Below are 13,859 nucleotides of genomic sequence, written 5' to 3' on the forward strand. Positions count from 1 at the left end.
TCTCCGAAAAGTGAGATCTCTTGGTCCAAAGTTCATAGAATTGCTACAAGTAAACTGGTACCATAAAATTAAAATCACAAAGAACGCAGGTGAATATTAGCTAAGGGGAAAACTTTACTCACTGCCAAATTAGATTAAAGCATTGGGTTTTTTTTGTATGTAAAGCGCATAATAAAAGAACTAGAAAGCAAATATTATTCGGGTAATTATACATAAAAGCGCATTACGGTTCGACATGGATGAAATCCTACCTCACTATATGTCCTTTATTTTGACTATAGTCTGAGGACTTTACCTAACTTGCATTGAATTCCAAACCTACATAAAAGAACACACAAACAAAGCAGTCTTTAAAACTAAGCAAGATTTTGTTTGCAATGAAGGACAACAAAAATACCGTGCAACCGTTTCCTCACACAGTTGTATAAGGCATATGTACTCTTAAGATCTTATAGATAATCTTAAATCCCGCTCCTTTGCTGAAGTTAATTTTTTTTAAAAAATGCATCATAACTACACTGATGGGAAAAAGAAACTGTGCACATTTTCGAGTTTATAAATTCAAAGATGGAAACATTTTCCTTCATAATTTTAACATATTTATGTTTTATTCCTAATTGCTAAACATCCCACTTCAATTTTTTTTATGTTTAGGATGCGATGAATAATAAAATAATCAAGGATACCAAGATTCGAATGGAAATCAAAAGAGTATATTCCAAGAATAAAAATTAGACATGGAAAACACAACAAAGAACATGAACTAACAAAAAACAGCATGTAAAAATAAGAAAACAATAAATGAGTAACCCGGGCTCCACTAAAACTTGGAGAATGGACCACGAGCACCTAGAATCACACGCTGAGTTGCTCACAAAATGACACGTCAGGTAAGACGAAAGAGGTAAGAAAAAACTATTATACGATGAACAAATCGGTTCTCATGGTGCAGATGAACATGGATACACAATAACGATTAACGAGTTCGTGATGACGACCATAAAACGTATGTAGTGATGACATCAATCTTGTAGCAACATAATAGTGTTCCAGAAATCTTATTTTTAGACGTCTAGCACGGTACAAAAACTCCACGTAGTAATGACAAGCTCCGTCATAACGTATGAATTGTCAACTGACAGGAAAGTTGACAATATGAAATAAGAATATGTATATCGCATATGTGGTATGTTTGGTCTTGAGTTTTCCTTTCCAATCGATCTCTACGTTTAGGTCAAGATATGAGTCTGCCTTTATAGTGCCTGAAGTGTCCTTTATCTCAAGTTTTTTTGGGTAGATGCGATGTATAAAACTCCCGATCCTAGTATTGTTTATAGACAATACGTCATCAATACAGCGGAAACTGGAATCAAAGGATCTAGTTAAAAGATGTTTCTTCTTTTGAATCAGATCAGCTATAAAATTAGTCTCATCAGAGTGAGTGAATGGGTCAGCAAGTTGCGGAGTACATTTTGTTGAAAAACAATTATTGTCCCTGCAATTGAACATGTATAAGCCATGAGAGCACTTTGAACTAAATCAAAACAGAAGAAATTAAAATTTGGAATGAAGATAAATCAAAGTTAAGTTAGTTTCGATAAATTGTTAAAATATCAACAGTATCAGAGGATGAGCGCTAACATCTTCTCTAAAATAGCAAGACAAAATTGTTCATTCAAAATTGTTCAAGGGCTATTTAGAATTTCGCTTATCAGCAATGTTGGAATAAAGGTTAAGAGGTAAAATATCCTATTCATGAATAAACATCATAAGTAAGGCAGAACATACTTAGATCTAACGTGTCACAGCCATAATGAAGTTCATAATACTAATAGTGTTACCGATATTATCCTCGGCTTGCTGTCCTCCAAAACAATGGAAAAGTATCATGTATGTCGACTACAATGATCGTAGGTCGCATTCAGAGGTAAGATCATTACCGCATTTATGTCTGTATTTAATGTATAGTTAATGCACCGTACGGATAACTTTAAACTGATCTAAAATAGTGTTCATAGACTTCAGATAATTATTTAATTCTTGACTTACGGACGGATTCTTTTCACATAAGAAAACAAAATGGAAATAGTTTCTAATTATTCAAGGAAGGGGTAGGTTCGTTTATACTAATTCCAAGCCCTGTTTTTAGTCGAAGCTAAAAGACTTGACGACATATTTTTTGTGTTAAAAAGACCCAAAAAAATTTTTCCAAGTTGTTGCAATATTAATGTGACATAATGATGCCACAAAGTATCGTTTTGATGCTACTCTCAGTAATTTCTTTCGCTATTTGGAAGTTTTGCAGATGAACAGCAAAACAACTTGTTTTGTTGTCAAATTAAGCACACCTATACTAAATATCAAACAACATCTACATTGATTGGACCAAGTTTATTTAGAACCGAGTTCTGTATAAACTAAACAAACCTCATAAAAGTGTTTTCTTTCTTTCGTTTGTTCTGATTTAGATTTTCGAAGGTGAATGCTTGCAGTAAACACCCATTTTAAAATGGGGAAATATTATTAGGGGTTATTTTAGTATTAGAGAAGAAAACAATATTTAATTTATTGATATCAGTTAACAATACCAAAACATTCAGACAGAAGAACAATCCGAATCCAAAGGCCTTGGTTAAAACAAGGAAACAAGAAACACTGATGATCAACATATATAATGTAGACAAAAAATGTATACAATCACATATAAAACAAACACATCACACCAAAACACTGAAACAATAACAATATGAACAGGTGCGTAGGAAGGTTTATCCTACACTGCTATCAGCACACATCACATTGCAAATGAGTAAATTCCGAAGGGTTGAACACATCATTGCCATTGTAACATAACAATATTTTGCTAGATTTCAGAAAATGTTGCTTATGATGGTGTGCTCAATATGGTGGTAGCTAATTTAACTTTGACTTCAGAAAATGGACAAGACGAAAGAGTTATTGCTTATCAAAATTATACATCGGTAAGTATAGATAAGACATTCTAAAACTTCAAACTCAAATGTTTCGTGCAAACTCTAAACAAACAAAACTGGTTCATGCTACCTGTCCCAACAAACCATCTGGTTCGTGGAACAAATAAAGCCCTATTCGACTTACCTGTTCGGACAAACCCACCTGGTCTGTTCGGACAAACCCATCTGGTCTGTGTTTCTTGTTTAAAGAGCGTTCTTTGTAGTATTTTCTCATATATGAACTCTTCAGTAATCATCTAAGCATTGAATTGTCAAGAGCTATTCTGAAGAAGAAGCGTTATGGTTTATATTCTAGATATTTAAGGTGTTGTTCCGAAATTTACCAAAGTTGTTCTCGGGTAGAATTATTATATTGAGTAATATCATATTACGTATGAACCTTTCATAGCTCACTTAAAGGTGTGTTTACACTTATTGAAGACCTACGTAGGTATTTGTTATTCTTAATAGGGTTATACGATTGTGCATTTTTTGGGTTTCACCATATCATTCTGTTCTTTTTACTATCACTAACGGGGTATGCATATTTTGATATCCGTTGTAAAAAAATCTAGAAAAAATAATCATCCACATACATATGCACATGTGCAAAAATAAATTTACAAACGTGAGTAAATGCGTTCACATAAACGAATTTGCACCCATGTGTATAAATTAAAATAAATGTAAACAAATTCAGTTGCATGTGTGCTTAGTTGGTCATGAGAATGGGGCTTATGATATAAGTATTTTTTAAATCGTAAGTTAAGAATCATTCTGCTGTTAATTTTCTACAATTATAAAGAGACGTTAGAATAAATCAGAATAATATTTTTTATATTTATTTTAATAGTATAGTTCCCAAAATGGTTGTCATGAAATGTCAAACGGAAATTGAATTTAGTTAAAAAGAAACAACACTATAACACAATGTCAACACATAGCAAGTTTGTTGTAAAATAATAAACGTCAGTTATTTCATAATCTAATTTTAATGTGTTTCAAGTCAGGTACAGCAAAGGTGGATACCATTTTTTTGTTGTTTAAAAATAAGTAGCAAAGTTTTCATTAAATCTCCACGAATCTATTACTTAAAAAAAACATCTGTACCTATTACTATATTGTATGTAACTTTCATGGCATAATACATTATTTAAGCAGTGTTATGTAATGTAACCATGATACGTCAATATATTTTGATAGAACTTGCAATACACTGTAGGAGGAGATGGACAATGTCATGTTTCTAACGTTACTATAAGAGCAGTAGAATGTATTCCAGGTGAGTATCTTGAAACTAAACTACTCTGCTAAAGTAATATGCGTCAAACATTGGTCGTTTGGGTAAGCAAATCGATCTGATCGTTAATGGTATGCGAGTTTCTCTGCCGCTATTTATCCCTTAGGCATATTCAAACTTTATCAACTTCAACTGCCTGTTTGACGAATTAAAGTTTATATCTTGACAATATGGTTTCTTTATAGGTTAGCGTGGTATAACCTTCAGTTTTTCTAGTTTTGTTTTGTTTTGATTTTCCTTGTGTTTTTCTAGGGGAAGGGTTTTGTTTCTTGTTTCTTGCTTTTGTATTTTGTTTTTGTTTTATTTTTTCTTCTTTCCGTCGAACAGTCAACGTTCATTTACATATTTACTTGGTTAAAAAAAGCAAAATTTGAAAAATGAAACGTCAGTGAAATTGAGGAAATAGTTTTCTATTGCATATGATTATTTCTTGAATGGTTAATGGATTTATCAATAGGGCCTTAGTAAGGGTAATGCATAACATTCATAACAGAATGGAAACATGGATTTAAGAAGGTAGGCCTAGGATAAGATACACCACTCTTAAAAATCATTGGAACGTTTGTATTCAGCATTTTATATCAATGTCATGTAAGCATGAAACTAACTTAGATTGATTTCATTCTGTGTCAAATGAAAGCTTGATAGACTTTGGTGAAATTGAATATGATACAAACATATCACTGACTTCATGAGTTATGTCACTTACCCTAGGTCTACCTCCTTAACATTTTTTAGATGATGCCAGAATTATACATCGTTCGTATGTTGGAGCTGGTTCATCAACGTTGAAGACAACTTTATACCAGTATATGGAGGGGAATAGGTTGACTTACACTACCGTGGCTGATGACGGATGTGTGCCTATGTACTATGAGACAACAGGAGTTAGAATTAATATTTGATTGATTTTAAGTAACTGTCTTTGTAAGGATCATGCAAAATCTGAAAAATGTGATACACCCCAAAAAAGGCTACATATTTTTATTTTTGTAATTAACTTGTTTTATGGGTCTATACTATGAAATGTGTAATTATTCATTCAAATCTGCCTGCTCTTAGGAAATAATCAACATCGAAAATCCAATAGATTCTATTGCATGTGAGTGTCATTTACAGAGTTATCTCCCTTAATTTTGAAACACAGGTTATATGAAAAATTGAATGTTTATTTCTATGGTAATTCAAACAAAATATCAAAAATAAAAATATGTAGACTTTTAACCCATGAATCACATTTTGCATGATTCTTAGCTGGAGTGCTACTTGATATCATGATATAATTGACATACTAGACAGACTTAGTAAACATAATATTTTTTTCTCTATAGATAATTATATACTTTTTTTCGATTTGTAATAAGTCTTCTAATACGGGGCGCCGAATGGGACTTGATCTTTTTGTAATCAAAATCAATTTTGTGAGACAAAAGTATATTTTGTGCCTCAAAATTCAATTTTGTGAGACAAAATTCAATTCTGTGTTACAAAAGTTAATTTTTATGCAAATTAGTTCACAGAATCCTTTGGATATGCAAATGAATTCAAAATATGCAGCATCATGTACACGTGTATTACAAACTTAAAGCATTCACTGCAATACAGTGGATAAGGTACGAAAGTGCACGGTTATAATAAAGCACATAAGTGAAAGAAATATCAGATATCGTAATTAAATAACCCACTGTGTCACTTAATCTTGAATCTAAAAGTAGATCATTTGAGCATTTGTAAACAAAAGGGAAACGAAAGTTAGACACGTACTATGTCGGTTTTTTATCTCGCCCGACCTGTTCCACTCAACCGAATTTCTTGTGTCATACATCAATAGAGAATCGGAATGAAGTAAGGAATCTATCTGTATCTGGTAAAAAATCGTGAGGGATAGTGGAACAAAATAATCTTAAGCCGACTTTGACATATTAACAAATTTCACCGCACAACATATTTCTAAAATGATTGTCTTGGCTAATCTAACGATTCATTTCTTTTTCCAACAAAATTTGGGACAAATACATTAATACAAATTATCATGTCAAATTTTAACAAATTTAGTTGCGATTAGCAGGTCTGGCGAAAGCATTTTATAGCCGAGTTGAAAGATGTCAGGAAATGATCACTCGATTCACCAGGAAAAATCCCAATAAATCGAAAGTAGAAAAATCGCGTATTTTAAAAACTGTTTTATCAAACAAATCTAATAGAAAACGTATAATAGCAATTTTAGTCATTTTAAAACTGTTTTACTGTAGAATGTAACTTGAAAGATTTTTTTTAATTTCACTTAAAAGACCTTTACCGTCCTGCGTTGCTCGAAGTAATCGGAAACCTGTTACTATATCCACTGAGAAACCTTACAAAATCGTGATCACGAGAGAATTCATTTGCATATCCAAATGATTCTTTAAACTAATTTGCATACAAAATAGACTTTTGTGACAAAATTCAATTTTGTCTCACAAAATTGTCTTTTGTGAAAAATTCAATTTTGTCACACAAAATTGAAAATTTGTAGTATGTTATAAATTTTGTTAATCAGAATTCATTTTTGTTGAACAAAATTTACTTTTCTCTGTACAAAATTGAATTTTGAGTACAAAACCACTAGAGTCCCATTCGGCGCCCCGTATCAAATTGGTTAATTCTATGTGGGTATTTTTTATGTGTGTGTAAAATGGTACTCTTAGCGTCATTCGATTGGTTCGCAGTTCACGGGACTTTTATTAACTATATTGACAATTTATTAAATAACTCCAATGATAATATATATAAAATGCTCAATCAGCATTTTTGTCCGTACTTCAATTATGTCACAAATCTTAATTTTTTCGGCGTTGGCCATTGGCTACTTTCTTGCTTACGGTTGTAAAATATAACAACAAATAGTATTTTTACCAAAGTATATTCACGCGTAAAGGACTGTAAAAGTAGTCAGAATATCATGTTTATTCTAAAAAATAATGAGTTTTATTGTCTAATAGTAGATAAATACGCACGTATGTTGTGATGTCACGATGTCTTTTTCCTGACGTTTTCGACACGTTGCGTGCTACCCGGTCTTCATCAAAATCTTTTTTTTCGTTAGCTTTGAGTGAACTAAAATAATGGTACTTGGTTGAACATGTATCTTAACGCAGCATTTTGTCTGTGTCTAACCAAAATGTCGCAACATCTAAAATTTGTATATTTTTTTATTCACGTGTACATCATGCGAAATTCGAACGAATTGTTCAAAAAGGCAAATGAAGTTGAGTTGATTTCTTCATATACTTTTAAATGTATTCATCCTCCTCTATGGTTTTATCATTTCATTTTTTTCTTTGGCTTAACAAATGGGTGTTATATATATGTAAAACCGTGTCTAACAAAAATGTCACAAAACGCATTTTTGACGTTTCCAAAGTAATATTCTGTTTTCCGACGTAAAAACTCTTAACGTCAATTTTAAAAACAAAAAAAAAGTATTGAAAAGTTACGATACTAGATTAAATTAAAACGACTTTGGGTGTAATGAATGAAAATAAATACGATTTTAGGAATTTGATAAAATAATGAAAGAAATGTTGAAAAGTAAACAGGAAAAACGAAAGTGTACCCCCCTTTGCGCGGACTCCTGTCTGTTCATATGCAATGATGTCGTGGTGAAATCGGGATCAGCGTGTCTGCATCAAAGTATCTTGAAGTGTGTAGACACGCGCTTGCACATTCGCTGATGAAATATTGTAAAATCAACGTATTTTATGATCGTCTTAATTACCTCTTGACAATTATTTTAGCTATAAGATATAATAAGCTGTACAAATATTGCAAAAATATTTTTTTGATTTTTTTTTTTTCAAATCGGACCAAAAACAAAAAAAAAGATTTATTCTGGTGTGGCTTTTTTGACCCCTTATATCTCGAAAACCGTAAAAGATATCCGAAATTTGATTGAAAAATGCAGGCAGGATTATTAATGATGAATCCAATGAAATAAAAAAAATCGAAAAAAAAAGTTATGAAAATGTTTTTAGGCGTTGCCCAAATTTGACCCCCTATAACTTGAAAACGGTCCAAAATACATAAAATCTGCTGTACATTTGTTTACCCGAATTAAAATAAAGAACACATTGAAAATAGAATAATTAAAATCGAAAAAATACAATCCACATGGGTGTTAATAAAACACGTATTTTTATCCTTTTAATCCGTTTTTCTAAAGCGGCAGGGAAAACAAGGACCAAATCAAATACGATCGTCTTAGTTGTTGGTAAAATCATATCAAATTTCATAACAATTCGTCATCCACAACTAAAGTTATCGCACGGAAACAAAGTGTCTCCAGACCACACGACGACGCGGACAACGACGTCGCCACCGACCACGACGACTGCGCCATAACATTATATGACCGCAAGTTTTTTTCGTCGTATAATAAAAACGGGAGATTTCGCTCCCAGATTTTCTCAATGAGAGAGCTTTGTCAAGGTTTTGTTTTCTCGAATTGTTTAGCAATGTTTTATGTTTAGAAACAGACCTTAGAGTTCCGAAACGAGTACATGTATTCGGAAATATCAACATACATCTACATTAGAGATATAAAACCATGTAGGAAAGAAATAAATTCACTTCATACGCTTCCACGATTTGATTTCCGGGCGGGGGAAGGTGTTACTGACTTTTTTGCTTGTAGGTTTGTTGGCTTTCTGTTTTAGTGAGGGTGTTTTACTTTTTTTAGTGCATCACGAAATTTGTTTTCATAATTTCTAACATTTTTCTCATAGAATAAAATTTCCTTCAAATCATTTTTAAATGGCTGATCCCAAACTATTTACCATATCAGGATGTAATCTGATCATTTCAATTGACCAAAACGTGTGAAAAACTAATATCGAATCGGACGGATAATTAAATAATAAAACATGTCGTGTGTGTTATTTTCTGTAAAAAAAATTAAATAGGCACACTTCTTCTCACATGTAACAATTATAGAACGATGTACGTCTCAATACAAAAAGACGTCGAAATTTTGCCGATTTCGACATTACCAAATATGACACCAACACCGTAGGCTACGTTCATGCATTTCCTGTGCTTATCTTAAGTCATCCTTCAGGTGATAATTTTTTATTATTGCAGATGGTTTAAGATTAACAATACTATACACGGGAGTTGAAGCAGTTGCGATGGATGCATCATACTTCATACCTCCAGCATCTTGTGTAAGATTTTATATAGTTTCAATGCCTCTTATTAATAATACTGTCTCACATATTTTTATTAATTCGTAGTAAATACGGTAATAGATATGAGCGCTTAAGAAAAAAAAAACATTGTCTGTGTTTCAGATAGCACTGATCAGAATTGTATTTTTTCCCAAAACATCATTCGCCGAAAGGAAACTGAACACTTAAGTATTTAATGTAATGGGACATTTAGAAGGTTTAACTACGTGTACATGTCACTGATACATGTATATGGCTAACATCGTAAGCATTACTTTGTAGATAAATGTGTGAATCAAAATGAAGTCCTCTGGTAAGTGTAGCAATATCTATAAAAAAATAATATAATTATAAGCAGGTTACATACAAAAACGAATTTACTACAAACCAAGATTTTTTTTTATGCGCAAAGCTACTATCTAGGTAGAAAATACTTATCACATAGAGCATTTTTTTCTATTATTTTGCAAAATCATGCAGGCATATACATTTTCAATTAACTTATAGTGTTTAAATGATGAAAAAAATAATGTTTAAATCATTTTAAAAAAATGACACAAAAAAATGAATGGTAAAATTTCGAATATTTCTTTTAAAACGCCCTTTTCAAAGGGAGATAATTGGCGGGAAAACTCGTTCAAACGGGAAATTATTGGAGGGAAAATGTTCTATGGAAACGTAATGGTAATGGTAAGTTCTACATGATGTGAGGATATAGATATTTGGGGTATGGTTATGATTTTATCAACTACACAAAGTCCAATATGGTGTAAAGACTGTCAATACAAGACGACTCAATCGATAAGATCTAGGTTGAGTACTCGATGATCATTGCATTTTGTGAATTGATAATGAGTTTGGACGATTGTTAGCTATTATTTTTTTTCTCTATTTTCCAGATGGGGAACTTAGGACACAACGCGTCATTTTTTTCCAAAATAAACGAAAAAATACATTTAAGGATCTACTGATCAGATTGATCTTGGTTCCCTTGATTACTCTTTTACATTTCATTTGTTTTGTGGGTGTTATCACAGAAGGTAATAAGCAACAGAGCTTAATATAATAGTTTGCACCATTCTTAGGAGTCGTTTCTTCGTCATGGTGTACTAATTACTCTGAGTAGTTATTTCAGGTAAGATAACACAAGCTTAAATAAAAATAGATTGTTCTGTGGACAGCGGCATACCTTCGATTCCTCTCTTACTAACTAGATTAAACTACGGGTCGTCAGACGCTGTTCGGATTTTGACGCAGGTCGTACGGTCAATTCTGGAGAAAACACGAGGGTTGTGAAAGAAAATTACTTTGAAAACAATGAAAACTAATCGATATAACAATGTATGAGCAATCGTTGCTTTAATGATCAATCTTTAGAGTTCCCAGAGGTACAACTTTGCAGATTATTCAATCATTCGTGTGAAGGGAATTTTAAAATTGTCTCAATTTAGCTTCTTCACCTAAAAAAACAGACTGTAAAATACCTCCAGTCATCATTTAAACTGTAGAATTCTCAAATCTTCCAAGAATGCTATCCTGTTTGCATATTAATATGATTTTAATTTAACACCGGGATAAATGATTGAAAGCTATACACGGGGAACCAGTCGCTTTACATGGGTAACAGTCAAGGAAATAAATGTTGCTGATTGCTTGTTTGGCTGAAATGAGGATGAGAATCCGCACTCGACATGGGATGGCGGCTCGTAAACTAGGTAAACCCGAACAATAAAAAAGATAAGAAGACAGAAAAAAATAATGTTCTCAAGAGATGAATATTACTTAAAATAACCTGGTTAAACATAACTGTCAGAAATATTTTCGATGAAAAAATATAGAAACGTGTTACGGTACAGAAATTTCTTCTTCATCACCCGATATTGTTTTTTTTTTTCTTGATTACCGTGTTTAAAGAAGCTTTTGTGTGATACGTTCATTAACATAGTGTCTTAGCTTCGACATGAGCCCAAGTAATAAATATTTGAACTTTTCTTAGTCAAGTTAGGTGAAAAATTGCCACCCCTCTTTTCGGCGGGGTAAGTGTTACGGCAATTTTCTTGGCACCATTGTAAAGTTGAGACATTGGGCTACATGATGATATATACATATGTCTGTTGTCTTCGTTCTGTAGAAAGAAGAAGTTCGAAAAACTTTTTAAATTATTTTTTGCCTCAGCGAGGCATAAAAAGCAGCCAAAAAATACAAAAATGCTTCAGTTAATTTTTTGGCGACAAAAATATTCTTGAATGGGAGGTATAAGGGTACCTGAAAATGGTATTTTGGTTGATGAGTGGGTGTGGTGCACGGGGGGGGTTATCTCAGCCCACGTACTAAAACATTTGTATCTTCACACTAATACAATTAACCCAACATATCAGTTTAGTAAGTAACCTGTGAAATTGAATATTTACTTTACCACTTTCACTAGGGGGGATTTCATTCAGGAGATTACCAATTCTCATTGAGCAGCTATAGTTGTGACTCCTACATTTATCCAAGTATTTACCATTACAAAAGAAAAATAAGCTATGTATTGTTACTGCTTCATTAATTCATTCCTTTCTTCACTTGATCAATTTAATTTTGGTTTTTGACAACTATTATAACATTTTCATCTTCAATTACATAGCAAGTATATAACCAACAGTAATCTTGTCTCAATATCGTAAAAGTCAAAATACTAAGTATTTAAACTACAATTAAAGCTAAGAGACGGTTAACTTTCTGGGAAAGCTATTGCTTGTTTTGATACTGAAATCAGGTATGATTAATTTGAAAATTATTCATTCATTCATATTTCTATAATAAAGGAATAAATGGCATTATATTACATGTACATGTACAATGAACGATATTAGTATACATAGCATGGTATATACAAGGTTTCGAAATCTCGAAAAGTCACTACCATTGTTTATACGATTGCTCCAATCTGATCTTTGCTTCTCATCAATTGCACTATTAACAACAGATTTCCATACAGGTTTAGAAGGAAAATCATCATATAGGATGTTGTCTAATAGGTATCCAAGTGGACCATATTTATCAAGAATATCAACAATATGAATCCATAATGTTTATGCCTTTTGACTATCATAAACGAAAAAAAGTATTATCATAAATATCTTCTTCGACAGACAGCACTTGTTCATTTCACACAGTTTATGCAGAAATAACAGTTTCTTCTTATCGATATAAGCATCAATAGGGAAGTTAGTCCCAATATACCTTGACAAGTGTCTGATCGAGTAAACGTTTTCAGTCCCAAAATGTGTTTCACTATAAAATGTTGGAATTTATGCAATGTCGACCAGTCTATCGATTTCAAGTATGTCCACATTTCACAGCCATAAAGAACAGTCGGTAATACAACCGTTTTATAAAGTCTAGTTAAAACAGATAGGCTTGTTGATTCAGACGAGACACCGTCCAACGCAAAAAAGGAATTCCGTCCTTTTCTGCAGGCGGACGTAGTTCGTTCAATTGATTTAAAATTTGATTTGACATCGATTCCCAGATGAGAATAACTGTTACCACTCGGAATTACCTCCTCGCCAATACGCCGTGGAAATTTAATATTCAGTTCTCTAAACGTAGGTGAAAACTGTAAAATACACCACTTTTCTTGATGAAAACCAAAACGCCATTTATTTGAGTACTCAAAACAAATATCAAGCATTTTTTGCAGTTGAGCTGGAGATGTGCTAATACACGCAATATCATCTACCAATGAAGGAACACAACAAGAGACATTATAAATATCCGTATTTCTATTTGCATTTTCAATATTACATATTAACCATTTATGAACATTAAATACAGTAAATCGGACAAGACGCCTCCTTGCCGGACACCTTCATTTACCAAAAATAGTTTGATTTGTTCTGGTTGACTATTACAGCGCTTTTATTATCGATATAACAATCATTAATTTACCTCCAAATGCCACCTGTTACACCTAATTCATGTAACTTAATCATTAACCCTTTTCTCCAAACAGTATCAAAAGCCTTGCGGCTATCTACAAATACATTACTTAAACGTTCTATATTATGATAAATCGTTTCATGAAGGCTAAAGATGCATTAATACAACCTAGGTATTTTTGAAATCCTTGCTGTTGTTTTGGGAAAATTTTAGAGTCTAACACATGGTTTGTTAGCCTTGACTTAATTATATGTTCAAAAGCTTTTAACAAACAAGGAAGAAGACTAACAGGTCTGTAGCTATTCGGCTCAATTTTTGGTTCACCATTCCCTTTGTATAATGGTACTATAAGTCCAAGTTTCCAGCTTGTAGGATTGTACCCTACATTTACAATATAATTGAAAATTATAGTTATTCATTTCACAACAGTTTGGCCCCCGAACAGTAAGTGTTCGT

At 32.5% G+C, this 13,859-nt stretch overlaps 1 protein-coding gene across 1 annotated transcript; it reads left to right on the forward strand.

Annotated features, from left to right (window-relative positions):
* The first annotated feature begins 1,739 nt into the window (after positions 1-1,739).
* LOC148622699 (uncharacterized) lies at positions 1,740-10,431 on the forward strand. The gene is made up of 7 exons (XM_088572761.1): positions 1,740-1,927; positions 2,868-2,981; positions 4,176-4,254; positions 5,011-5,158; positions 9,389-9,473; positions 9,759-9,789; positions 10,376-10,431. Exons 1-6 carry the CDS (start codon positions 1,814-1,816, stop codon positions 9,768-9,770), a joined length of 552 nt encoding a protein of 183 aa, XP_088428887.1. The 5' UTR covers positions 1,740-1,813; the 3' UTR covers positions 9,771-9,789; positions 10,376-10,431.
* Positions 10,432-13,859: the final 3,428 nt, after the last annotated feature.

This window comes from Perna viridis, chromosome 3 (assembly GCF_037379345.1).
Source record: "Perna viridis isolate PV_CMFRI_1.1 ecotype Kerala chromosome 3, ASM3737934v1, whole genome shotgun sequence".
In the NCBI taxonomy this organism is placed as follows: domain Eukaryota; kingdom Metazoa; phylum Mollusca; class Bivalvia; order Mytilida; family Mytilidae; genus Perna; species Perna viridis.

What these genes read in the sequence shown, in the direction of transcription:
- LOC148622699 (XM_088572761.1), top strand. Translation starts at nt 1,814, where the DNA reads ATGAAGTTCATAATACTAATAGTGTTACCGATATTATCCTCGGCTTGC. An exon ending in CTTATCAAAATTATACATCG is followed by an intron (nt 2,982 to 4,175) that starts GTAAGTATAGAT and finishes ATATTTTGATAG; the next exon opens with AACTTGCAATACACTGTAGG. An exon ending in ATGTACTATGAGACAACAGG is followed by an intron (nt 5,159 to 9,388) that starts AGTTAGAATTAA and finishes TTTTATTATTGC; the next exon opens with AGATGGTTTAAGATTAACAA.